Here is a 26352-nt window from a genome sequence, read left to right as displayed (position 1 = left end):
GTTGAGGCAGCTGGACCCACCTGCATCCCCCTGACCGTCCATCCCTGGGCTCAGCTTTATGGTGGTTTTTTAAAAAATACAAAACCTCTGTGTATGTGTGTGTGCTTGTGTGTATTTCTGTTTCCATAGTTACTCTCATTGCCTACAAACCATTTTGCATTTAGCTATTTTCATCTAAACTTCAGTCATAAACATTTTTATACTTCATCAGATCTTTCCAATTATCACTGTACATGGTTGCAAAATATTCCATTATGTTGCTACATCATAATTTATTAATCCCTTTTTTCTATTGTTAGATTCCTTCCATTTATTTTTCTCTCATAATGCATCAAAAACATCTTCTCTCATATATTGTTTCTTTGAATTTCCTTTAAATAAGTTCCTAAATGTGAAATTCCTGAGTTGGAGGGTATAAATGACTTCAAGATTCCTTCTAGGTATGACAAAATCACTTTTCAATTTATAATGTCACCGGGAATTAATGAGTATACCTTGTCTATTGAAGTCTTAACCAACACAGAAGGTCATAAATTTAAAATAACATCTCAAGACTGCTTTAATTTGCATTGCTTTAATTATGAGGAGATGTGTTTGTTTATAGTATGAATTTGCCCTAGGGTAAATTGTCTGTTCTCATTCTTTTTGGGCATGGTGTAAGGGTCTAAAGACAGAAGTTCCAATAGCAGGGAACCTGAGGCCTTAGTCCCGTGATCCTGATCCCCTCACCCAGTCAGGTTGTATGGCTGTGAACTGTTCCCACCCGGGCCTGAGCATGTATATATGGTGTCTTTGTGCAAATTAGAAAACGATACCCTCTCTGGGAAGGAGCTGCTTTCCTCTAGCCCCGTCCCACGCCAGCAGGGAGTGCAGGGCTTCTTGCACAGCATGGCCAGCTGAGAGCGGGGGCACGGTCTCCCCCTCTGGCAGCTCTCCCTTCTCCAGGTGCCCTCCCAGCCTCACCTTTGCAGTGTTTACCGTCCCCCGTGTAGCCAGACTTGCAGATGCACTTGTACGACCGTGGGGTGTTCTGGCAGATGGCGTCGATGTGGCAGTTGTCGGTCCCTTCCACACACTCGTCCACATCTGGCAGGGGCAGAAGGGACGTGTGAGACCCTCTCTTGGTGCCTCCCAAGGGGTGTCTTGAAGGTGGTTCCTCGGGGCAAAATCCCCTCTCCTCTACAACAGACAGCAATCCCTCCAGAAGCAGGTGGCCTCCCACACCTCTCTGATTTCAGAGTGGGCTGACCCTGTAATTTCAGGAATTCAGAAAGCACCCCCACTCCCCTCAAAAATACTTAATCCACAATGACAGCTGAAATTCCATCATTTGAAACACTCCTCTTTGATTTAAAAACAAACAAAAAACCCTTGGACTGGGTAGGTAGCACACTTAACTTGATTAGAAACTTTCAACCTAGGGTGAATTAGTTTACCTTTCTGAGGAGCAGGCTTAGAGGGAGGGGAAGAGAACGGCATGAGGACAGTGGCCTCTGGGCAAGTGGCAGTGTCCAGTGACTGCTGGTAATTAAAGGAGGAAGAAAGGGAGACAGGGCATCTGAGGAATCTTCCTCTGCCTCACAGTTCTGTTTGAGACCAGGCCTGCTCCCACTTGCCCACCATGGCGCCAAGAATCTTTAAAGGAAAGAAGCTCCATCCCGGAAGATTTGCCGAGGCCCCTGTGCTGTCAACAGCGGAGGGACTAGGAGCTGGCAGGGGCTGGCACCAGCAACCCAAAGCCTGATAAGTGCAGTCTTTGCAGCTCTCCAGCTGACTCATCCAAGCCCCTCCATCCCACCACCCTGAGTGCTGTCATCCAATCCCAGGTGCACCTCGCTCTGACACAAGCTGCCACTCACAGAGCTGCGCTGAAGAAGGGCCACCCAAGACCTGGCAGAAAAAGACGACGTTCAGAAAGGACACAGGAAAGAGAATAATTTGTCACCTTTGGGCAAAAGACTGCAGCTTCTGGGGCAATGTTATGATGCCCATAAAGCTGAACTGAAATAGGGGGAAATGTTTGTTTCAGCTGAAATGCTTTATAACTAAAGGCTGTGGCAGTTCAGATATGACTCAGCCCAGCCAAGAGGAGAAACACACGAGTAACATGAAGCAGGATATGTTTGAGTGCCGTGAGGGTGTTAGAATAAGGAAAGGGGGTCCTCAGCCGTGGCTCATGTCAGAGTCAACCACCTAGGAGATGCCCAAGTGCCACCCCCAGAAATGCCGGTCAGCTGGTCTGGGCTGAAACGTGGTCATCAGTAGGCTTCTAAAGCTACCCAGGTGAGTCTAATATGCAGCCAGGCTTGAGAATCTCCACTACAGAGAAGATCAGAAGAGGAAGAGACCACTTCCAGCTGTGAACTGGGAAAACCCAGGAAAGTGTAGCAACCTGCAAGAAAAAGAAATTGTTTTTTCTTTTACTTTCAGAAAATGATCATAACTTCCGAGTGTGATCTGTGGGCCACAGAATTGCTTAGCTTTTGTTAAAATGCAGATTCTCAGGCTCGATTGCTGACCTACTGAATCTAAATCCTTAAGGTACTTGATATATTTTTTACTGAATGAATGAATGGACCAGTAATTGCTCCAATGTATAGACACCCATGAGTCCTAGCTTGAAACAGTTATCTGTTCTTTTATTTCAAGTACTTCAGGGGCAAGACTGAGGCTTCCTAGGGCTAAGAAGAGAAGTGAAATTTTGAAGAGTGCTCTCAAACACCTGCCTCAAGTCTTCTGGGCTTCTGTTCAGCTCTGCACTCTATCCTCCAACTCTCTTTGACCCCTCTGTACAGCCCACCATGCCCAGTGATTTAATTGTTGTAATTCACATTTATTTATTCTTCACCTCCCTCAGGCTGTGCAGTGATGGTGTCTGCCTGCTGGTCCACCCTAGGAAGTTACCCCAAAGTGAATGGATAGAGAGGAGGGCAGCACAGGATTCTAGTTCATGGGAGAGGGCAAGAGGGACCTCTGTAGACAGTAAGAGGCTACATGGAGAATCAGTCTGTCCAACTGATGAAGACAAAGTGGTACTAAGAAACACCCTATCATAGAGCCTAACCTCCCGAATTAGTTCAGTCTAAAATACAAATTCAGCTCTGCCACTTAATAGGGTTTTCCAATTCTCTTTATTTCTTCATCTTTAATGTAGCCTTCTCATAATCTTTAACGTAGCCTTCTCATGAGAGGCTGTGAACAGTTGATGAGATAATTTGTGTAAAGGTAATTTGTATAAAGTACCTAATAAAGTATTTAGTAAATATTATGTTCCTAATGCATGGAAGCTTGAGATGATAAGTATAAAATCATTGGTTCAGACAATAGGTGCTCTAAGACTATGCTGTCTTAGATAGTAGTCACTAGGTACATGGGGATATTTTAAATTTAAATTAATGTAAAGTTTGGCCCCAGGCCAAATGTTCAATAGCTATATGTGGCTAAAGGCTACCCTAGTGGACGACAGCACAGGTATGGAACGTTTCCAGCAGCACAGGAGGTTCTATTGGAACCTTATTCAGCTCTAGGAGTTCTGAATGAGAAATACCCTGGGCCTAGTGAGTTTGAGTGAACTCCGGGAGTTGCTGATGGACAGGGAGGCCTGGTGTGCTGCAATTCATGGAGTCTCAAAGAGTCGGACACGACTGAGCGACTGAACTGAACTGAACTGAAGTAGGCTACAAAAACTCTTTGGAGTGGGACTCAAGTTTGAGTTTTGGAAGCTGGGTATGTGTTAGAAGGGGAAAGGAAATTTCAAGTGTAGTTAGATGCATGAAGAAAGACAAGGCACTCTGAGATCCAAGTCCTTATTCTCTTTCCCCACATTTATTTGCACGCGCCCCCATGGTGGGGAAAATATCTTTTAACAACTAATTCCAGTCTTGAAATGGAATCCAAAGTTTGAGATGTTCTCGTCAGGTCCTGTCTCTACTGTGGTAACTTGTGAGTCTCAGAGGCAGGTGCAGAGCACAGGGCAATCCCAGTGACTAATAACCATCCTGTTATCCTGCTTTGAGCCCTCTTCCCCTCGTGTGCTTCTTCACCACTTCCCCAGCAGCCAGCAGGGCACCTTGGAAACTCATTGGGAAGCTCCTCCTCTGGGGCCATCTTAGAGGTACCCACCTGTCTCTGAATCATCTGGGGCTTTACAACAGGTCCGTATCAGCTCCTTGTTCTCTCCTTGGCTGCTGATCCAGTGCTCGCAAGTACTAGAGTGGCTCCCGATGCTGACTGCAGCAAACCTGGGCCTCCTGGAAGAGCCTTTAGACCCTTTGGGCAGTTGGGCTTTTCCTGCCGTCTCGACTACCCCCACCCATTCTCGGCCCACGATACTTGCCCTCTCCAACACCAAACCCTTCAATTCCTTTCCACACATTTGCACTTCTCATTTTTTTGCATTTGAGATGCAGTCCTTTCTTTTTTCTTGTAGACGCACTGTTCCCAACTTTCCAAACCTAGCTCAAAAATTGTCTTCCCAAAAGCTCTTCCTAGTAAGCCCTATTCCCAGTGAGTCCCATTGGGACTGGTTTGCCTGGTTTGCCTCAGCTCACTCATCTTGTGTGGCATGTTCAGCTCTCCTCACTTGACTGGTTACTGACTGAGGAAGGGACCCTTCAACTGTTTGGATGGAATCTTTTGCAGCAGAACAATCCTAAAACAGACTTCTGAAGTAGGGCCCCAAATCATATCCAGTGTCTTCCATTTGCCAGCCCATTCTTTCAAGGCTCCCTCCCCCGACATCTTGCCCACTCACAACCTGTCCTGCAGGGATCCCTTCAGCACCTGTGGGCACAGTCTCATCTTAGTTCATTCTCTCAGGGTGCAGGTGTTTATGAGCTGGCCTGACAAACCAGGGGATGCTGTCGGGTGGGGATTGGTTTAGACCAGTGGCTGCACCCTGGGGTTCCCCTTTTAAAAGTGTGGTCGCTCTCTTGGACCAGCTGCATCGGGATCTCCAGAATGAGGCTGGACCGCTGTCTGTCTTCCTTTCCCATCTCAGATAATGTGATAGACTATTTGCCCAAGCCAGCAAGAGACCAGGGGCAACAGCATGACAGAGTATTTGAGAAAAGGGGTTCTGGAGTGAGGCTGTGTCTGTTCAGATGCCAGCTGCATGCATGTCTGTGTGGTCCTTGGCCAGCCTCTGAACTTAGCTGCTCCTTCCTCTGTAGATGGGAATAATGATATAGCATCTGGTTATGGGGCCACCAGGAACATCAAATGAGTTAATACCTGGCAAGTACTTAGTACTGCAGTGCAGGCATACAGTAAGTGCTCAGTAAAGGCTTGTTATTTTTATTCCTTCTCTCCAACCTTCCCCACAGTATCCTTTCTGAACCCCTGTCCTCTCCCCCAGTCCCCTTATTAAAGCCCCATTGGAGGCCTGGTGTGGGGAGATGCAGCCCCAGGAGAACATGTGATGCAACAGGGAATCTGGAGAGACATATCCTCGGGGGCATCTGCGTCACTGCCTGCTCTGCCTGTGCTGGTTCGGGAGCAGGGCAAAGCGGGTGAGAGGCCAGTTGGGAAGCACAAAGCTGCCCTCCACAGTCCTTTGTGAAGGCAATTATTTTGTGTCCTTACCCCAACTTCAGGCACCGGGCTGGCTCATAAGCTGAATTAGGGGAGAGTGGTGGCTGCAGAGACACCATAGACGAGCCAAGACCTCCCTGTCTCACTCTTCCTGGCATGAATGCACAGGTCTGTAATGGCAGCAGCTTTTCCTAGCACCATCTGATGTCTCTTCTGGATTTGCTTCAGCACCTAGCAGAGCAGTCCATGTTGCTGCTGCTGCTAAGTCGCTTCAGTCGTGTCCAACTCTGTGCGACCCCATAGACGGCAGCCCACCAGGCTCCCCCATCCCCAGGATTCTCCAGGCAAGAACACTGGAGTGGGCTGCCATTCCCTTCTCCAATGCATGAAAGTGAAAAGTGAAAGTGAAGTTGCTCAGTCATGTCAGACTCTTCGAGACCCCATGGACTGCAGCCTCCCAGTCTCCTCCATCCATGGGACCCCATGGACTGCAGCCTCCCAGTCTCCTCCATCCATGGGATTTTCCAGGCAAGAGTACTAGAGCACTCCATAAATTCTGATAAATGTAGGAAAGAGGGATGGGATGAGGCAGAGAATACGAGGGTTAGAGCAGACTAGAAAAGGTGAAGTAATATGACACGGGGAGCCCTAAGATTCCCTTCTGAGGATGGAGAAGTGTACCCTAAAAGACAAGCAGGAGGACACCCAAGGAAACACTTTGTCTGCTTAAAAATTTTGCCCAGGTCCAGCTCTGGAATAACCACCACTGAAATGAGCAGGAATGCAGGCTGCAGGTAAGCAGATGCCTGTAGGAAGAGTCCACTCCACCTTTAGGTTACTACCATGGTCACCTTACTGAACTCAGAGGGGCTGGGGGTAGTTGTGGACAAATTTACTGGGCCCAGTGAGAAGGTCCAGAGCAGCTTGCTTGACGCCCTCACGTGCTCACATGGCTGTGGCATTCTTCCTGCCCAGCCAGGATAGCCCCAGATGTGTGTGGGGTCTGCCTCGTCCCTCTATTTTCCTCTCCGGAGATGCCTTCGAACCTCACCCATCACTTTGGACCCAATGCAGGTGCCCCTGCTGGGAAGCTGCCTTTGACTGTGGTAGCCTTCTCTAATTTATCCTTTCTCTTAACTCTGGAGATTTTACTGTCAGGTCCTTGCATCCTCTGACCAATTGCTGTCTTGTACAGATACGTCCTATATGCAGCTGCTGCTGCTGCTAAGTCACTTCAGTTGTGTCAGACTCTGTGCGACCCCATAGACGGCAGCCCACCAGGCTCCCCCATCCTTGGGATTCTCTAGGCAAGACAGAGTGGGTTGCCATTGCCTTCTCCGTCTTATATGCTACCACTGCAAGGAGATCCAACCAGTCCATTCTGAAGGAGATCAGCCCTGGGATTTCTTTGGAAGGAATGATGCTAAAGTTGAAACTCCAGTACTTTGGCCACCTCATGCGAAGAGTTGACTCATTGGAAAAGACTCTGATGCTGGGAGGGATTGGGGGCAGGAGGAGAAGGGGACGACAGAGGATGAGATGGCTGGATGGCATCACTGACTTGATGGATGTGAGTCTGGGTGAACTCCAGGAGTTGGTGATGGACAGGGAGGCCTGGTGTGCTGCGATTCATGGGGTCGCAAAGAGTCAGACATGACTAAGTGACTGAACTGAACTGATACCATTATTTAACTTTTGGTTTCTGTGTATTATCTTCCAAAGGAAGCTGTGAGCTCCCTGAGACCATGGCTTCTGAATCTCTGAAACCTGTACTGCAGCTAGAACAGAGCTGAGCATATTTATGCAACAATTCAACAAACAGCATTCGCAACATGCCAGGCACTGGTGCTAGGTGCTGGGGATTCAGCAGTGAACAAGACAAACTAATATATTGAAAGCACTTAGTAAATATTTGCTAAACAGATGTGTAGATGGATGGATAGATGAATGGGTTGTGGGTGAGTGGATGAGGTCTATATTTTGGCATCTTTTCTATGTTTCTATACAGAAAAAATTCATTTCTTTTCTCCTCTGTAACCCTACCACTGTTCTGGGTAGAAGACAATCCCAAGGAATTTAGTCCTAAGTTAAGGGTAGGCAGACAGGAAACTCAGAGAAGGGAAGATACCCACTTAAAGGCATCTATTTGGTTGTGCTGAGGTAAGAAGAGATTGGGACCGACAAATTTAAGATAGGATTTCTAGGGAATCCTACAGAATTCACAGGACCTCAGGGTTTTCAGATATTACCTGGGGCTTCTCAAACATCTCTTCAGTGCATCCTTGTTAGATAGATGTTCCCTAGCCTCCGTGCTAACACCCGATGACGGTACCAGGGGCCATGGTTCCACTGCTACTCCTTGTCAGTTCTCTTACCCTCTCCTCCATGTTGCCTCCCATGTCCAAGTAACATTTGAAGTAGAGCGAGCCCAGCTGTCGCCTGTGATACCTTGACCTGCGACATGTGCACATCTGCTCCACCTCTAGGTCAGCTAGAGGAACTGGGCGAGCCTGGCTCCCCAGCTCTGGCTTATCAGGCCGTCTTCCCAATTTGGAACTGGGATGTGACCCCAGCCAGAGCCTGGGCCCATCCTCAGCCTGGACAAAGCCCAGGCAGGGGTGAGGAGGCCTGGAAAGAGCCCAGAAACCACACAGATGACCCCACGGGCAGAGAGGACAGAGCACTTTCTTGTTTTTAAAAAGTGCACTTCCCTCTTATCCAAGCTTAGCCTGCTCAACTGAAGAGCCAGGAAAAGCAGTTGGTGCTTGGCAACTGGAGAGGTGCAGGGCTGAGCCTCATAGTGTCCTACCTGATCCCCAATCCAGATCCTTGCTTATTTGAATATGCCCCCAAATGGACAATAATTTTCTCCCTTTCAGTGTGGACTAAACCCACCACCCTGAGTCAGAGGTCTTTAGAGAATGGGTAGAGTAGAGGGAGTGGGAGTGGAGAGGAAAGGAGAGAACACTGGAGAGGGAGTCAGGCAGCGTGCAGAGTCCCTGCTTCATGATGACCAGTCTTATCTCTTCACATTGATGTGGAAAATAACAAGATAAACGATGATGTCAGATGATGTTTAATTCCAGTAAAGGCCTTTCACTTAGGTCATTTCATGTGATCCTTAAACAGTCCTGTCTGCCACTGACTAGATGAGAAACAAGCCCAGAGATGATATCTTGGGGAAGAGAAAACAGCCAGTGTCTGAAAACCCAGGTTTTCTGACCCCCAGTCTGGTGTTCTCTCACTGCACACTGCCTTTTATAAACACATGAGGGAGAGACGCATGCCTTAGCTGTCACTGTGGCCTCCCCCACCGCGCACTCCAGCTCAGCACTTGGTTCAGCATGAAGCAAGCATCCACTCCAGAATCACGGAATGGCCTGGAACTTTCTAGGATGCTCCTGGGGGGAGTTGGCAGTAGGTGTGCAGGTCCTTCCGGGCTTTGGGCATGGGGGCAGCCGGGAGGAGGGCAGGGCTGAGTGTGGGCAGGGAGGGCACTGGCTGCACCGTGGTGGGTGCAGACGGCGTTGCCGTGAGGAGGGGTGGGCGACGTGGCTGTGGGCAGGTGTCTCCTGCCCTCGGAGTCACTAGACTGGGCCAAGCAGCTGGTTAGAAACAAAAACAAACACCAGGGATACAGGTTCCTGCTGTTAACAGCTTCAGACCGCCAGAGGAAAACTCCAAATAAATATAATTAGAAACTTGTAAAAGCGTCCTCTCTGTAAACCTGCTCCCCAGGGTCTGTGCTTTAAGCACCCCGCTCCTTCCCGCTCCCCCCCAAGCCCACATATCCTGACACCCCACCTTCTTCCAGGGACCCCTCAGATCTGTTTCCTTGTTTTAGATCTCCTCCCCAGCCCAGCGGCTCCTGCCCAGGTCTGTCCCCAGATGCAGACAGCCCCTGGCCCAGGGCTCTGAAACCCCAACCCCACAGCTCTCCAGGGCCCTGGTTCCAGCCACAGGGAAAGCACAGGGAAGAGTGAGGGCCACGGTACCCTAGGTCAGGGGCGTCCGTCCACCTGTAGAGCCAAAGTGCAAACCCAATGGCAGCTACAGAGCAGTGCCGTGGCCTGAAGAGGGGAGACATCTAGGCTGGAGAAGCACAGAGAGGGCTAGTCTTGGAACTGAGAATACAGGGTGGGGCCAAGGACTGGGGCCGTGGGGCCTTGCCCAGCTGGTCTTCAGTTCCCAGAAGAGAAACATTTCAGCTCTACTTCCCAATGCTATGGGAGACACACACATTTACACACATAGAAGCACACACTTGTGCTGCAGGGACTGTTTCCAAGGGGAAATACCCCACTTAAGGACACAGTAAGAACTACCAGGCACATGGGGCCCCAGGAAACTGGGGTGGAGGACTTAGACTTGGCAGGGAACCATGAAGCGGGAATCGGGGAGAAAACGGTACGAGATTCAGGAAAGGAGCCTGGGGAGGCCCGGCTGCAGGACAGAGGCTTGCTACAGTGTCTTCTACCATCAGCAGGAAGGATTTCTCCCCCCACACCCAGCAGGAAGCATTTTGAAGAGATGCATAATCTCAGAGATGAAAAGGACCCTACTGATACTCTCGTCCACTTTATATGTGAGGAGGAGAATTTCAGTTATCTCCTCAAAGGGCCCAATTCCTGGGCTCTGCATTTACCTAAACCCACTGGTACCTGCCGTAGTCCCCACCCCATGCCTTGTGGGGTTGGCAGTACGTGGGCATGAAATGAATAGAATGGGCAGTCTGGTGACAGAGGGGGCAAAGGGGGCAAGGGGAGGGTCCACGTTCCCTCCTGGCACAAGCACCCAGCTCCCCCACCCCTCAAACAGCTCTGGGTTGGCAGCTGTATCACTTCCCCCCACAAGGATCGGCAGTCCCTCTGTTTCCAGACTCCTGTCTAATAGCCAAGCCCGAAGAAGCTGTCCCCAGGTCTGGGCCTCTTGCGGGCACTGCCAGCCTCAGAGCAGCTCCGCAGTTTCCAGCCCTGACAGGGACTCTTTCTTATTAGCGGTCATGTGCTAGGGGTATGGGCTGTCAACGGAGGCCCACACCCGGACACGAGGGGACCGGCGCCGGGGGCAGGGCCTGGGGTGAGTTCAGGCAGCAGCTCTTCACCTCCATCTTCACAGGAGGGTCTGAAGCCATCTGCTCCCTTCCCCCACACCCAGTTCAAGGCACAGGACCAAGCCATTCCACTTCTTCACTTCTCCAATGAAAACAAAATGCACACTGCCTGCTTCCTTTTTCCTCTCACCGGAGCACTGCACGCGCGCGCGCGCACACACACACACACACACACACACACACCCTGAGTCATACACACGCACGCTCACACACCCTAGTGAGTGCACACCACGCATTCTCAAACTCACACCCAGGGCTGGCTCCTTTTACAACAGGTCCCAGCCATTCACATCTCAAACCGGTTCTCATGCTCTCAGATTCCTGAAGGTTTCAGGAAACAATCTCACTGAGGGGTTGCTGATAACTTTCTTTCTCCGCCTGTAGTCATTGTGGCTTCTGTGTCTTCTTGTCCCCTCTCTCTCCCTCCACCCAGCAGAGACTTGGGAGATGAGAGGTAGGAAGGGGAAAAGTTCTCCCTTGGCTGTGGGCTTTCCCCATCCCCCTAGGGGACATGTCACTGAGAGAAGAGAGGTCAAAGGGATTCCTGAGGAATTTCTAAGCAGTCCACCCCCCTTCTCCACCCTCTGGAAAAATGAGGGGTGGGGGTCAGGCTTAAAGGGACGATCAGGCTCCAAGGGTCGGGGCTGACTCTCCCTTTTTCTCTCCCGCGTGGCCTGGCTGGGGCGCGGGCAACAGCCAGCGGCCCACGGGGCCACCCTCACCCGCTGACACGGTTATAGTTTTCATTTTGTATTTTGGAGGGAGGGGCTAGGAGGAACAGTCCCCTCACTGTGAGAGCCAGCCACAGGAGCCCAGGGAAGCAGGGAGGAGAGGAAACAGCCACATTAAAGAGGAAGAGAGGGGTGGGGGGAAGAAAGAGAGAGACACACTTACACCCAGACAGAGACTTGGAGAGACGCACCGAGACAGAGAGACACTGTTTGCTGCCAGATGAACGCTCCCAGTCCCAGGGACGGTGTTACTTGGAAACTCTAAATATACGACTTTATCAAAATTCTGTCCCTAATGAGGAGAGAAAACAACCAGGTAAACTAAATGTCCAGGCTGGCGCGCCCTGCCGCCCTGGGGACAAGTCTTCCCCAGGAGACCTTTTCATTCAGCTGTAACCTGAGCCCCATGCAAGGATTAGGTCTTTTTTAACCACTGCTGCACACCACCCCCCTTAAAAAAAAAAAAAAAAAAGCAAAGCAAATTAATGCTTTTAAGTTAACAATTATCCTGGTTATCCAGTCTGTCTACTTTAAAATACACAGACAGGCACTTGAAAAACACTCAAAACCATGTACCCTCATGCTCACTCATTCCTAGTCACAGAAGCTTACCCACCCACTCATCCATACCAGCTCTCAAAGACACTAAAACATCTGTATACATGCTTAACAACAAAGTCACAACAGACACATACACCCAACTATGTCACCTGTGGGTAATCGTGGTAAACCTCACACACACGCACGCACACACATTCACCTGTACACTCAGGGCTCCCTTCTGTGTCTCTCCCCTCCTTTCCAGTCCACACCACTTTGGCTCCCCCCCCCCGGTGAATCTCTCAAGAATAGGGACAGAGGCCCAGATATCCCCAGTGCTATAGTAACTCTTGACAAGATACTTGCCAAGGTTATTTGTATTTTAAAGACCCACTAGAGCTTCATTTGAAAGCATGTGGCAGTCAAGGCACACCTTCTGGCACTGTGAGATCTTGGAGGTAGATTTGAGAGCCAGGGATGGCCACAGCTCTGCCTATGGGTAAGGCTGCCCTGCCCGCTCAGTAACTGTCCTTCCTGCAACACTGGTGTGCAGATCTGGGACCAAAGATGTCCCACGAACCCAGCAAACCTGTCATTAGGCAACTCTAGCAGACCAGGTTGACAAATGCCCTGAATAGTAGGGTTAAAAGTGACTGGCTTGGAATCTATGCCCAGCTAGACTCTGGGGTCAGAAGGAAGGAAGATGCCAAGCTAACTGCAGTGCAGACAGAGCAAGCATGGCTGAACGTGAGCTCAGCACTGGGCAACACTAGAGTCTGTAAGTCCCTTGAGGGCAGGGGTCTCCACTCTGGCTGCGTTTCCCACAGCAGCAACAGCAGCAGGATAAAATGAAAGAGCCCTAAAGTACCTCGGAAAGATTCTGAGTCCCTCTGTCCCTGAAGGATAGTTGATCTCCCAGGCTTGAAAGCCTTGGCTTGAGGGCACCTGTCCCTTCTCAGACTCTCCATCTGCCCCAGGAACCCCCTTGAGGATACTGCCTGCTCCCCGTTTTGGCTCCAGTCTCACGAGGCCACTACAGACACTGGCTCCAACTTGAAAGAGGCCCTTATCTTGTCTCTAGATTACTGCATGAAATCTGTTCCTTCCTTCAGACTAAACTCCCTAGCTAATTCCATGTTATGAGTAAGTCAGCATGCACTACAAAAGCCAGCTTTGTTTATGAAAACACAAGCAAATCCACAGTGGAAGAAGGGCTGCTCCCAGGCTGGGGGTGGCAGTGGTAGTGGGCTGTCTGGAACCAGGACTAGGGAAGAGAGGTAGGTTGGGCTTGGAAGGGGTAGGGATGGGGGTCTAGTATTTGACAGCAGAGGGTCTCTCGTGTTTTGTTTCTGTTAAAGAACAGGTTGGAGGAGGAAGAGGGTAGTTGAAGAGGCAGTGCCGGGGGGAAGAGGGTGCACTGATACAGCACCTTCCTTTTAACGGAGCAGGAGTCCATCCAGGACACAGAGCAGCCTAAGAGCCAAGTGCTCAGGCTCCAGGACGCAGCAACCTGACTGCCAGAGACTCAGGCTTCCCCAACTCCCAAGTTCAACTTTCCCTTCTGGCCCAGCCACCTCCACACCCCAGCCCGGCTTCAAGGAGCCCCTAGGACAATAGGCAGAATCATATCCTCCTGGGTGAAGCTCTGCTAGGAGGAATTTTCTTTTTGTCCATATAAATCTCTTCCTGGGTGAGGACTCGAGGGGGAAAGGGTACAGCAGGAGGTCAAGGGGGAGGGGAGGCTGTCCCCAAGAGAACTGGAGCCCACCAGCCTGGTTTCTCCCAGCACAGCCTTGGGACTGATCAGGCAAGGAGCTTGGGGTCAGAGATGGGGGCGGGAGGGCCTCCCTCTCTCTCTCTCCCTAATTCCTAGAGGGATCTGTCAGAGCTTCCCAGCCTGGAATTTTACTTTGTTATTTTAATGCAATTCTGACCTGGATTTAAATGGAATTGGAAACCCGAGGCCCTAATAAATAAATATTATGATAAGAAATGAAAGCCATGCAAGACGAAAAAGATTTCCCCCAAAGAGGCAGAAATGCGACATTCTTGCTGGGAGCCAGAATCACAGAAATTTTCTTCACTTCTTCAGCCCTCTTCCATCCAGAGGGAGACAAGTTGATTTTTTTTTTTTTTTTAGTTTTCCATAAAAGATCCTATTTTTCCTTAACATTTTTTTTTTTTCTGATAAGACAACTATGAAATTTCTAACTTTGAGGAGAATTGGGGGCAAGCGGAAGAAATGTATGGCATGGCTAAAAAAGTTTTCATTCTTTCAGTCTCTCCAGGCCAAAACTTAAGTTTCTGGCAATGTTTGGGAGAAGAGAAGATTCTCTCATACTTTTTGGAGGGCAAGAAGTCTTTGGAAGATGCTGGGGTGGCAGTGAAGTCGGGCAGCATTCGGAGGCGCGTGGTCACTTCTGCCCGGGGCTCCCCAAACTTCTCACTCATCCGTGCTGCCCCTGTCTCCTGTAGCCTTTCGCCCGGGGCGTAGTGCCCAGAGGTCAGGTCCCCCGCCGAGGAGGGTGGGTGTACGGTGCCCGGTCCTGACAGGAGCACGCTTCCCAGCACCTGCCCTGCCCCTCGGAAATCGCGCCCCCGCCCTCGGACCCTGAAGCCCCGGCGGCCGCGCGCCCCTCCTTCCTTACCTTGCACGGCTTTGCTGTGTTGGGCGGCGCGGGCGTGGACCAGCAGGACAAGCAGGCAGAGCCCGGGCACGCGCCCCGAGCCCATGGCTGGAGCTACGGGCGGCCGGGGCCGGTCTCGGAGCCTAGGGAGGGCGGAAGCGGGCCGGGCCCCCGCGAGCCGAAGGGGAGAGGGGCGAGGGCGCCCGGCCGGGGCCGGGCCGGGGTCTGTGGGCGGGGGGCGCGGACAGCGGCGCCCTCGGCGGGAGGCTCCCAATGCTGCCGGCTTCTCCCGGCGCGACGCCCGGGAGAGCGAGGCGGAGGAGGGCGCGACGGGGCTGGGGGCGCCCGGCGCCGCTGACGGAGGGGAGCCCCCGCTCTCTCCAAGGCCGGCTCCGCTAGCGGCGGCGGCGGGGCTGCTCCGTACAATTCCACCCAATTCCCAGCTCCGCCGGGAGAGAGCTGCCGCGGAGAGCGCGCTGAGCCCGGGCGAGGGACCTGGGAAAGGGGAGGAGAAACGCAGCGCCAGAAACACGCCCTTTCTGCCTCTCTTTCTTCCTCTCTCGCTCTTTCTCCGTCTCTCGGGCTCCGTCTCTTTTTCTTCGCCTCTCTCCTCCTCCTCCTCTTTCTCCTCCTCTCCTCGCTCCTTTTCGTTTTCTTCCTCCTCCCCCCACCCGCCTCCTCCTCCTCCACCTCCTTTTCCGTGCCCTTTTTTCTTTCAAATGGGGCCTCGGCGCGGCGGCCGCTCCCCCTGCGCGCCCGGGCGCGGCGGCCCCCTCCCCAGGCTGCCGGGCCGCTGCCTGCAGGAATTTACAATCCGGCGCTGGGGGAGCGGGCCCGGTCTCCATGGAGACGGCTTCCCCGGGAGCAGGGAGGTCAGGCGCAGACCGCGCACAATCAATGGATCAATGCAAGCCCCGCTCGGCTCCAGACCAAACAGCACCGGGCTCCGGCTAGTCCTGTCTACCCGCGGAAAGCGCGGGGGAGCCAGGGTGCGCCCCCGCGTTCGCACGCGACGAGGGCTGTGCGACGCAGGTTTGCACGCACACCTACAGAGCAGACAAAGAGAGGGAAGGGTGTCGGGGAGGCCGGGGCAGAACGAATCGCACCGGCACTCCGGGACGCCCGCCGACACAGCCCGATACGCGGGGCACAGCCACATAGGACCTCGGAAAGCTGAGAGCGGCTCCGACAGCGGCCGAGTTAATGCCCTCCTAACTCACCTCCACCACACCCCCACGCCCTCGGGACTCAGTTCCCATTCCTAGTGCCTAGTCCTCTTTAATCGAGGACCAAAAAGAAATTAGCCTTTCCCCAGCTGAAAGTGCTAGCTCTAGGGCAGACTGTCCTGCAGTTACTGTCTCGGAGGTAGCCCGCTCATCCTTCTCCCCGTAGAGACCTGGACTCATGTGTAAAAAACACTCGCGCTCAGCACAGGGCAAAAGCTAACCCGCAGAAACCTGACTATGTGTATAAACACAGAGACCCCCCAAAATATGCGCAACTCTCTCCTCCAAACCTGCCCTCCCACCTTCAAGATGTGGTCCTCACCAGAACATTCTTAAGCCCTCATCCTTCCAACTTGCAGGGGCAGAAAAGGGAAGATAAACGATATCTTAAAAAATAGGGGCAAAGTGTGTCAATGGAGCAGTGTCCCTGAAGCATGGACAACGCCACCTGATGCATGTCCCAGCTCTGCCTCTTCTCTCCTTCCATCCCAGGGGAAAGATGAAGGACTTCTTGATAGTGGTGAGAGCTTTTCTGGAGTATGGAGCTTTGTTCGGTCGGAATAAGACTGCCAGGCCCTAGGCAGTCACTTATGCTTCAGAGCCAAACTTCTGGAGGAAAGAGACCTTTGGGACCCAGACTAACCTCAAAGGGTCTGTCTTCAGGGTACCCTGGATGAAGGGATAATGATCAGCATCCCCCTGAAAATAACTCAGTTCTTAGACCCTTCACACCGGCAGCCCGTATCAGCTTGGGTGACAGTTATGCTTTGTCAGAGGGTTACCACAGGGAGAAGAGTGAAGGGGTTCCTCCCCTAGGGACTGAGTGGAAAAGTGGGAGGATGCGGACTCAGGCATCTGGGTTTCCTGTCCTGGCTCTATCCTGGGACGAAGATTACCTTTGGGCAAATCATACCTCAGTGTCGTCACTGAAAAGAAGAGGCTGGGTTAGCACAGTGGTTGGAAGGAGACAATGCCCTTAGGAAGCCTAGGGGAGGAGGCCTTGAGAACTCCCTGCATGGCATGAGAGATGGCAGTTGGGATGGGAGCGCACAGAACATGGGAATGGAGTGAAGGCCACAAACGTTTGGGTCAGACGATCTCCGAGGTCCCTTTCAGACCCGTCACTCTAGGGCTCTCTCCCTCCTTCATTCCACTGGCAAACCCCTCCCCTTGAAACAGCTTTGCCTGCTGCCACCAATTATGTGTAGGACTAGAGGACAAGTGCAAACCTGCCATCCTCTCTGCCCTAAACAGGAGAGTGGTTTAAAAAAAAAAAAAAGGAATCAGAGGGTGCCTATCCACACTGGGGCACAGAGGGTTGATTAGCGCCCCCCAGGCAGGGAGGGGAGATTGCACTGTGCTCGCTTTGTCTCTGCCTTGATTTGGACACTGGTGTGTTCTTGCCTGGAGAATCCCAGGGACAGTGGAGCCTGGTGGGCTGCCGTCTGTGGGGTCGCACAGAGTCGGACACGACTGAAGTGACTTAGCAGGAGCATCAGTAAGTTCCTCTGGGTCCCTAGGGAGGAGGGCTCCCGCCTACCCTCTAAAGCACAGGTGAGATGGGCATGGAGGGTTCTGTATGAGCAGATTAATAGGTTAACTCAGACCTTCTCTCCAGGGCAGCGTGATTTCCTGATCCTCTGAGTGTGGACATTGCCCTGGCTTCGCAGGGAGGGAACGGTGGGTGGCCCCACCTTAGCTGCTATATCTCTGGGAGGCTCAGTGTCTTTTACTCATTTCCTTTCCCCCCTCCTTACTTTCCTCTATTTGTTCCTCTGTTCCTCTAGGAAGGTGAGCTTTCTCCACCTCTGGGCAGAAGAGGCAGTTCCCTGCCCTGCTCCCCACCTTCCATTCTAGTCCGCGCCTACCCTCAGCCCTTCAGAGGAGTCTGTAGAAGTGGGGTGTGGCTCACATTGCCCTCTGTCCTGTCCACTTCTGCAGGGACTCATGACGGGAGAGTTACTCAGGACGGTGACAAGGAAGGAATAAGGCAAGTGCTTCTACACAGCAGCAGCACATGCCACGCCCTCAAGGGGCAGCGGGCAGGGGGTGCGGGGTGCGGGTGGCGTGGGGTGGGTAAAACGTCCCTGCATTCTCCGGGGCCTCCCACACTCACCTCAGGTGGCAGTTTGCTTTTGGGTGCCTCTCTCCTTCAGGGATACCTCTGACATTCACTTCATTCTAATTTCTCTTGCAGATGTTGAGGGAGAAGGGTGGGGCTGGGGGACCCACAGCTAATACCTCTCAGTTCTCATTCTGCTTCCAGGAATACTTCTGCCAGGTCTCTGCCACCTCCAGGGACTTCACCCCCGCTGCCAAGTCTCTTTCCACGAGCTTTTGCTTTTTCTCTCTCTGCTCCTGAGCTACCCCATCTGTTATATGAATCCGATGCCTCTATCTTAACAGAAGATATAGTCTTAATGGAGAACATGCATGTACTGAAACAACGGTACCCCAAGGTCAATGTCAGGCCCTACCATTTCCCAGCCATCTATTTTGGGTAATTTATTTCATTTTGCTGAGCCTCAGCTTCCTCATCTATAAAATGGATATGCACCTACAACCGCATAGCTGAGGCATATATTACACCGGCCCTAGAGTGAAATAAAACTGCAGTTCAAATCTCAGCTGTGTGACTCAGATAAGTTAATTTCAGCAAGCTTCAGTTTTATGACAAAGGGAATAGAAACCTCATCGGGTTATGGTGTTAACTGAATGAGCTAATGAATGGGAAAACCCTGGCACACAGTAGGCATCCAATAGGTGGTGGCTATTGCTGTTATTTCGACTACTTCTCAGAAGGAACAAGGACCACAGGTGTTTGATGGTAAAGGTATAGTAGTGCCTAGGAAGGAGCAGTCTTGGTGCAGCCAGACTCTGATGCAGCTGAGCACGAGTGCAGCCAACCGGGCTCAACCTCACCACCCTCCATAGATTCCCGTCTGTCACACATTCCTTCCGAGAAGGTTCCAAAAATGCCATGCATTCCAGCACACTGCCCTTGTCAGCAGCACTTCCAAATTGGAAGGTTGGAAGGAAACTTACCTACCAGGTAGAGTAGCTCTTTCCCCACCACCTTGTACCTCCTACCCGGTCTTCAGAAGGCACAGACACTTTAATGAGAACTCATGGTTACATCAATTCGGAGCTTTCCTGTGTGCCAGGCGCTCCACCACAAACTCATCAGGCAAGAACTGCTAGCCTCATTCTGCTGGTGGGAAAACTGAAGCGAAGAAACATCAGCCTGCCCAGATGACTGACTAAGAACGGAGGAAGCCAGGATCTGGGATGCAGGCTTGACTCCGAAATGGGTATGGCCTCCCCATTCTCTTTTCTGCCTCCTCTGAAAACACAGCGACTCAACATCTTCTTGCCACTGTTACAATTTAATTATTTGGGGTAGATCAGCCCCTTTACGTACAAGAGGTAGCAGGGCAGTACCCTTGTCCCGGAGGATCACACAGAGGTAGGATTTCAGAAGACTGAGAGGTCACATGACTGCCCTAGGTCACACGACATATTATAGAGGCAAAGCTAGAAGCATGATCCATGTCTCCCCTGACGTCTTTTTTTTTTAAAAATTTTATTTTTATTGTCTATTTGGCTGTGCCAGGTCTTAACTGTGGCATGGGGGATCTTTAGCTGGGGCACGTGAACTCTTAGTGGCACTCGGGATCTGGTTCCCTGACCAGGGATTGGACCAGGGCCCCCTGCTTTGGGAGCATGGAGTCTTAGTCACTGAACCACCAAGGAAGTCCCTCCTCTGACTTCTGACTCCTGGATCAGTGCTCCTTAGTCTGTACCCTGAGAGCTGCCAATCTCCCCTCTTCCAGTTCTCAGTTTTCTTTTTCCTCATGATCTGATCGGTCACAAATCCTTCTGTCAAGTGGCATATGGTACTTATTGCAATAAGTACTGAGGGCCTTCCCAGTGCACACTGTCTGAGGCCCTCTAGAATGTACAAAAGAAATAGAAAATGTGATCCCCAATCAAAGAGGTGTATCAGGGGAATCCCGGTGATCTAGTGGATGAGATTCCACCTGCCAATGCGGGGGACACAGTTTCGATCCCTGGTCTGGGAAGATCCCATGTGCCACGGAGCAACTGAGCCCGAGCCCCAACTCCTGAAGCCCACATGCCCTAGAGCCTGCACACCCCGGGGAAGAGTAGACCCCACTCGCTGCAACTAGAGAAAGCCCACACTGCAGCAGTGAAGACCCAGCACCACCAAAAATCAATTCATCACCAGGGTATGCTTTCAGACCCCTTTGCACCATAAAGCAAATCCCCCAAATGCCCTGAATCTCACCAGGAAGGCAAGGTTTGTATATGCAAAATAATATCTGAATGCAACGTCAAGCAATCCAGACAGAGAGTGCCAGAGAAAGTCAGAGGAAACAGGAGTCGATCATCCAAGTAGGTTCCGTGGACATTAGGAGGGACTTGAGGTAAATCTTAATGACACTTAGAAAGAGAGGGACAAGAGAGGAATATAAACAAAAATCAGGGACAGAGATAAAGAACAGTCAGAACAACAATAACGGTAAAAGAAATAGACGAAAGGAGTGGGGCGCACGCTAGGTCAGTGGACAGGTCGACCCTGGCCAGTCCTTGTTTCCCACCTGTCCAGGATGGCTGAGCAGCCGTTTGGGCAGATAAGTGAAAGACTGGAGGTAATGGTCTCTCAAAATGTGTCCTGGCCCTGGGATTCTAGGAGTAACTTGTTCCCCAAGGCCCCTGGTCTTGTCTCTGTGCAGAGGTCTGCTGGCAGTCCTGCCAGGACCTACTGGGGGCGGGGAGAGCCTGGTCTGAGCTGCCCACACCTCCCCACTTGGGCAGCCTCCTTAGCCTCTCATGCCAGGGTGCCTCCCCCAGCCCTTCCTCCCTGCCCACCCCCACACCTGAGTCACTTTGCCACCTGCTTCCTCCCCACCTGCTCCCTGGCTGCTTTCATGAAGGAAGCAAAAATCTCCAACCTGCCAATTGGCATGAGCACTGATGTGTGGTTCCAGACTTCTCCACATCGCAAGGCAAGTCTCCAAACTGCCCCGAGCCTTCGCCCTGTCACCTCCGACACAGCTGCTCTTCCACACTTCAGATGCCCCTCCACCAGGCTCAGCCCCCTTACTTCCCCAATCAGTGCTCTCAACTCCTGTTTCCTTGAGAAGCCAGAAGCCATCTGGCATGTAGTTCCTATCTCCCTCTCCCACCACTGCTAGGAGAGGGGTTCCTCCTTTTGACCAAGGCCAGCCCCCATATGCATGCACAAGGATCCCACCCCCTCTTGCCTCGACAGGGAGCTGGTGCTGTCAGTTACCCCTTCCCTTTCCCAAATCCCTCACCTGGGCTCCTTCTCCTGTGAACACAGTGTAACCTGCAGCATCCCACAGGAGCAACCGCAAGCTCCCCTCAACCTCGATGCCCCCATCCTTCCAGTCTCCTGAACTTCTAGGAGGAGACTCCTGCTCTCCATCTGCCCTGCTTCCTTCACCCCTTGCCCTTGTGCAATCCGGCCCAGGCCCTCTCTACCCCTCTGCCAGGCCTCCACCAACCTCCCCACTTCCATATCTGAGGCTGCCTGCTGGTCCTTACCTATCCTGACCTCTCTGCATCATCGGAAGCCTCTGAATGGTTTCCTTTCCCTTCCTGGGTCCTTTCTTTCCCCCCATATCCTGCCAGTCACTCCCCCTTCACTGGCCTCTTAAGTGCTTCTAGCTTGGCTCTTTTCACTTCTCACCCTAAGTGACCTCCCTCAGGGACAGCGGGTGGAGGGAAGAATACCGGCTTTGAAGTCAGATGGTTCTAGGTTTCAATCCCAGTCCCAACAAAGGATGAGTTTGAACAAGTTTTTTTACCTCTTGGAGCATAAACTTTCTCATCTAGAAAATGGGAGGATGAAATTCTGACCTTGCTGGTTGTTGGAGGGAACAGATAGATCGCGTGGAAGGCCCAGCACAAAGCGGGGCACTGTGCCCCACTGTGGGACATTACGGCGCCAACTATCACCAATGTGATGACTCCCAAATCTATATCTCTAGCCCCCACTTTTCTTGTAACTCTAATTCTGTGTGTCCAGTTTTCAGGCCTGTATGTCTAGCTCTCTTCTCTCTTTTCTAACTTGCCCTATATTTTTGCCTACTGAGAGATATTTCCATTGGTATTTTTCAAGATCTCAAGCTGAACCAACCCCAGCTGAACGTTGTCCCTCTCCACACTCACCCCTGACCTGTCCTCTTCTTGACCTCCATGTAATGGCCCCATGACCACTCAGTGGCCCCAGCTGGCTTTCTCAGAGTCTGAAAAGACTCTCTCTTCCTCTCCCATCTGAGAGGTCACTGCATCCTGAGGGCGAAACGTCTGAAACCTCCCTCAATTCTACGCCTCCTCTCCACCTCCATTGCTGCTGCCTCAGCCTCCAGGCACTCAGCATGTCTCCCGTGGACACACACGGGCCTCTGTGCCAGTCCTGAGCCCTCTTCCCCAAAGACACTTCGTGTCTCTCCTCTGATCTCACCGTCGGTACACCCAAGCCACACCATGCCTGCCACATACCATGGCCTTGACAGCTGGGAAACCGCTATTGCCCTTCAAGATCCGGTTTAGATGTGCCTTGTTTATGAGATCTTCTTGCCGCCCCTGCAGGCGTGGTGCTCAGTGGTCCTTGAAGCCTACCCTGATGGCCCTGGGTGTGCTGCGCTGTAATGGTTTCTCTTCAGTAGTCTGTCAGACGTTTGAGGGCAGGACCATCGCATCCCCAGCCCCGAGCATATGCCTGGCACATAGTCGTGCTCAGTGAGTGAGTGCCGAGTGAATGAAGGAATGGCGAGCTCTTGGGAATCCCAAGGAGGTGGGCAGCGCACCCCTGACCTGTCTCCCTGCCTCCCACCAGCCCCGAGTTGTGTTACCTAAAGGACTGGTGGCAGCAGAGGGTGTTAAAGGGAGGCGCAGCATGGAAGCCAGGGGTGGCGTGGAGAGGCCAGGCTGAGGACAGATCACAGAGGAGCAGGGGACCCTGGGAGGGGCTCTTCTGGCCAGAGACTCTGAGCTTCTGGAGGCACAGAATCCGAGCTGGAACCTTCCAAGCCAGAACTCAAGGTCTCCCCAGAGGTTTGGAGAACTGGATGATGGCAATCTGGGTAAAGCAGCTGGAGGCAAGAAACGGGCGAGAAGCAGTGATCCGAGGCCTGGGACCAAGATGGATGAGGTGGGTGGTGTCTACAGGCAGGTTCCCCAGCTGAACCCCAGGGAAGCAGACTCAGGAAGGGGAAACCTCATCGTCTCTACCCCTTCATCAGAGATCTTTCATACTGATGCCTCAAATGTCATCATTAGAAGATAACTCCTTTGAGCTAAAATTGTATTTCTTGGGTCCCAAATACAAATAAAATGGCAACCCACTCCAGTGTTCTTGCCTGGAGAATCCCAGGGACAGGGGAGCCTGCTGGGTTGCCATCTATGGGGTCGCACAGAGTCGGACACGACTGAAGCGACTTAGCAGCAGCAGCAAATACAAATATCCCTGTGAGAGATTACTCCTTGTGAATTAAAATGTTAGTTATCAGCTGAAGCTCTAACAATACCGTGGCAAAGGATGGGCTACAGGGACACTGGCTGGACCTCTGGACTTGGCTGAGCACTGGCTCGGCTTTTGCTCCGCCTGCCCTGTTTCCTCACAGTGCTGCTCCCCCAGGTCTCCCCAGAGGAGAAGCTGGAGAGATGGAGGAGGACTTTCCACGGGCATCCTAGGTTAAAGCAGGGATGAGTGCAGGTGGAGATATCGGGACAAAGTTCATGGTACTCGCCAACCAACGTATAAAGTGAATTGCTGTAAAACAAAACTCGGTTCCCCCAGTAACTTCTATTCTGTTTTCCAAGAAGGGCCCTTATCGGACTGAGAATCCATTTAGAAGAAGCCGAAAACCCAGAGCGAGGAAGGGGTTGGGATCTCTGCCGCCTGTGTGCTCAAGCTGAATGTTGAGGCCCTCACAAAGGGCGCCTCCCTTGTCTGGTGACAGGCTCTCCTTTCTTCATGCCGCCACTTCTCCTCTGTCCTGGGGCATTTGGTGAGCTTGCTCGGCAAAGCTAATGGGCGTCAAAGCCAGGCTGGGATTCCTTGGTGTCTCACTCTGGTCCTGCAACAGTCAGCCTGCAGGAGCCTGAAGAAGAAGTCTTGACCTTGACCTGGGCCTCGGGGCTCTTGAAGAGTGAGGGGAACTCCTTCTAGTAGTCTTCTGCCCTTCCGCCCATCCCGGCCTGGGTAGGGTCCTGCTGGGATTGACCGAGGAACTCCCTTGCTTCTCCTTGCCAGACCCGAGCTGTAATGTTACCCTTCACCAGTAGGTGCCGCCGTCTAACATACCATCCTCCAGTCTTTGGTGAAGTCCCGAAGCCAAACCTTGGGGAGCCTACCCAAGGCATCCAGCGCTTCAAACAATCTGCAAATGAAATTATTATAAATGAGATACTCCCACATCGATGAAGTTAAAATGTGGAATTAATTGTGTGTTTCTGAATAACCACAGAGTTCAATTTTTAATCAGTTTGACATTGATTGTGCACTTGCTGCATGCCAGGAACTTAAAGGATATGGGCGTTCAAAGATGGCATGGTTCCTCTTTTAAAGTTCATAATTAGGCAGGAGAGAGAAATTTGCATCTAAATAATTAGAATATAAGGTAGAACATGGGACTTCCCTGGTGGTCCATTGGTTAAGAATATCTGTCAATGGAGGGGACGTGTGTTCTATCCCTGCTCTGGGAAGATTCCACTTGCTGGCAGCTGAGCCCATGAGCCGCAACTGCCAAGCTCATGTGCTCCAACCACTGAGCATGCACCCTGGAGCCTGTGCTCTGCAACAGGAGAAGCCACCCCAGTAAGAAGCCCGCGCACTGCAGCCGCAAAGTAGCCCCCACTCCCTGCAACTAGAGAAAGCCCTTGCACAGCAACGAAGACCAGGGCAGCCAACACGAAATAAATTTTTTTTAAAAAAGGCAGAACATGGTAAATACCCAAATACGGAGGTGCCAACATAAAATTCTAATGAAAGCATTAAAAGAGACAGATTAATTCCAGCTGGAAGCTTGGGGAACGACTCAGAGGAGGAGAGGGTTTAAAAACGACCTCAAAGAATAGGTAGACTTCCTATACATGGAGTTGGGTGAAGATGGTGAGGGCTTTCCAGGTGGCGGAAACAAGGTGAGCAAGGATTTGAGGGGGAATGTCTACCAGGAATTAATAATGTGGTTTGACAAGGGTTTAAGGGGCTGGAGAGGAAGATCTGAAAGGTGGGGAGGGGAAGAGCCTGTTCCCCGCCGGGGCTAAGGGGTCGATCCTGTTGCCGTGGCTCCAGAACCCGAAGGACTTTAAGCAAGGCGGCAGCAGGGCTGGCTCCTGTCATAAACTGCTTTTCCATACCCTGGATGTGATGTGCTCTACGGGACTTCTTCAACGTTTAGCGACTTTATTTCATCAAGGATGCGGGAAGAGAACAGAGAGCAGAAAGGCAGAAAGGCACAGAAAGAAGTGACAGGGAGGGAAATGATGGAGAAGGAAGAAAAGATGGAGAAGGACGGGAGGCCGCAGAGGAGCAGGAAGGCAGCGCCTGTGCTGGGAGGAGGCTCAGCCCGGTGCTGTGCTCAGGGAGCTGTCTGGGCGTTTCCAGGCCAGCGGCCTCTGGCTCCCAGCCCCGGCAACCACAGAGGACAATGTGAGGCGGGCTTATTTGGTGATGTGTTTGCTGCTGGCCCTGTTTGTTTGTTTTCCATTATTATTATTATTTTTTTTTTTCCTGGCAGTGGACACATCTGGGGTAGAGAAGAAGGAGGAGATCAGCACTGTGGCTCACAGTGACAGCGGTCCCCAAGTCAGGCTCTGGGCCGCTGGGACTCTTCAAGTGGGGGCTTGTGGGCATTGGAGCTGGACTTTGGATGTTCCTGGGAGAGGCCTCTATGTGGGCACCCAGAGCCAGGTGGTGGCTGGCCCAGGCACAGAGATGGTTTGCATCCAGCTCTTTGTCCTTGTCTTTCTCTACCCCAACAGGAAAGAATTAAAAGTCCTTGAGGCCTGGGCTCCTTGCCTGTGTGGCCAGGATGTCATGCTGGGCTGGGGAGCCTGTAGGGGTACAAACAGCAGCCACTTTCAGCTCAGCACTGGGGGCCAAAGGGGGAGTCCACGCGAGCCTGCCTGCTCTCAAGCCCTGATGATGAGTCTGGCCTTCTCTCTCCTGTCCCGCAGCCCTTGGAAGCCAACCTAACAAGCACTATTAAAGTTAATGAAACACAAGGAGTTCTCCGTTTGCTCGGTTATGACTCTTTACGAGATTGCTCCCTCTTGCAGAGGAGATTCATTTGAGCTGCCAGGGCTTAGCCTTTGTCCCCCTAATTTTTATTGGCCATTAACAAGATCAGATGCCCTGGGCTGACCAGGAATATCTGGTGTGGGTTCCCAACAAGCCCCATTGGGTCCAGTCTCAGGTGGCCTTTTGATTCCAAATTAGCCTAAGAATGGTCCCTGTTTCCCTTCTTCCCTCTGTTACTTCTCCTCCTCCAAACCCAGTTTTCTATGTTGGTACAGCAGGGATTTGG

The 26352-nt window shown here is 51.9% G+C and overlaps 2 protein-coding genes across 4 annotated transcripts in view; one reads left to right on the top strand and one right to left on the bottom strand.

Annotated features, from left to right (window-relative positions):
- SCUBE3 (signal peptide, CUB domain and EGF like domain containing 3) overlaps positions 1–14650 on the bottom strand; it is a 36276-nt gene extending 21626 nt beyond the window's left edge. For all 3 annotated transcript variants that reach the window (XM_005223305.5, XM_015459761.3, XM_002697186.6), the window contains exons 1-2: positions 14565–14650; positions 964–1086 (exon numbers count right to left, since the gene is read on the bottom strand). In XM_005223305.5, coding sequence (XP_005223362.1) covers positions 964–1086; positions 14565–14649 — 208 coding nt within the window. In that variant the 5' untranslated portion in view covers position 14650. The remainder of the gene's footprint in view (positions 1–963; positions 1087–14564) is intronic.
- Positions 1–26352, top strand: part of TCP11 (t-complex 11) — a 172838-nt gene that overhangs the window by 32502 nt on the left and 113984 nt on the right. The gene's annotated exons all lie outside the window — the stretch shown is intronic.

The sequence above is a fragment of the Bos taurus genome, chromosome 23 (assembly GCF_002263795.3).
Source record: "Bos taurus isolate L1 Dominette 01449 registration number 42190680 breed Hereford chromosome 23, ARS-UCD2.0, whole genome shotgun sequence".
NCBI lineage: Eukaryota > Metazoa > Chordata > Mammalia > Artiodactyla > Bovidae > Bos > Bos taurus.
The sequence above is the reverse complement of the archived record's forward strand: the minus strand, read 5'-3'. Positions and strand labels throughout refer to the sequence as shown.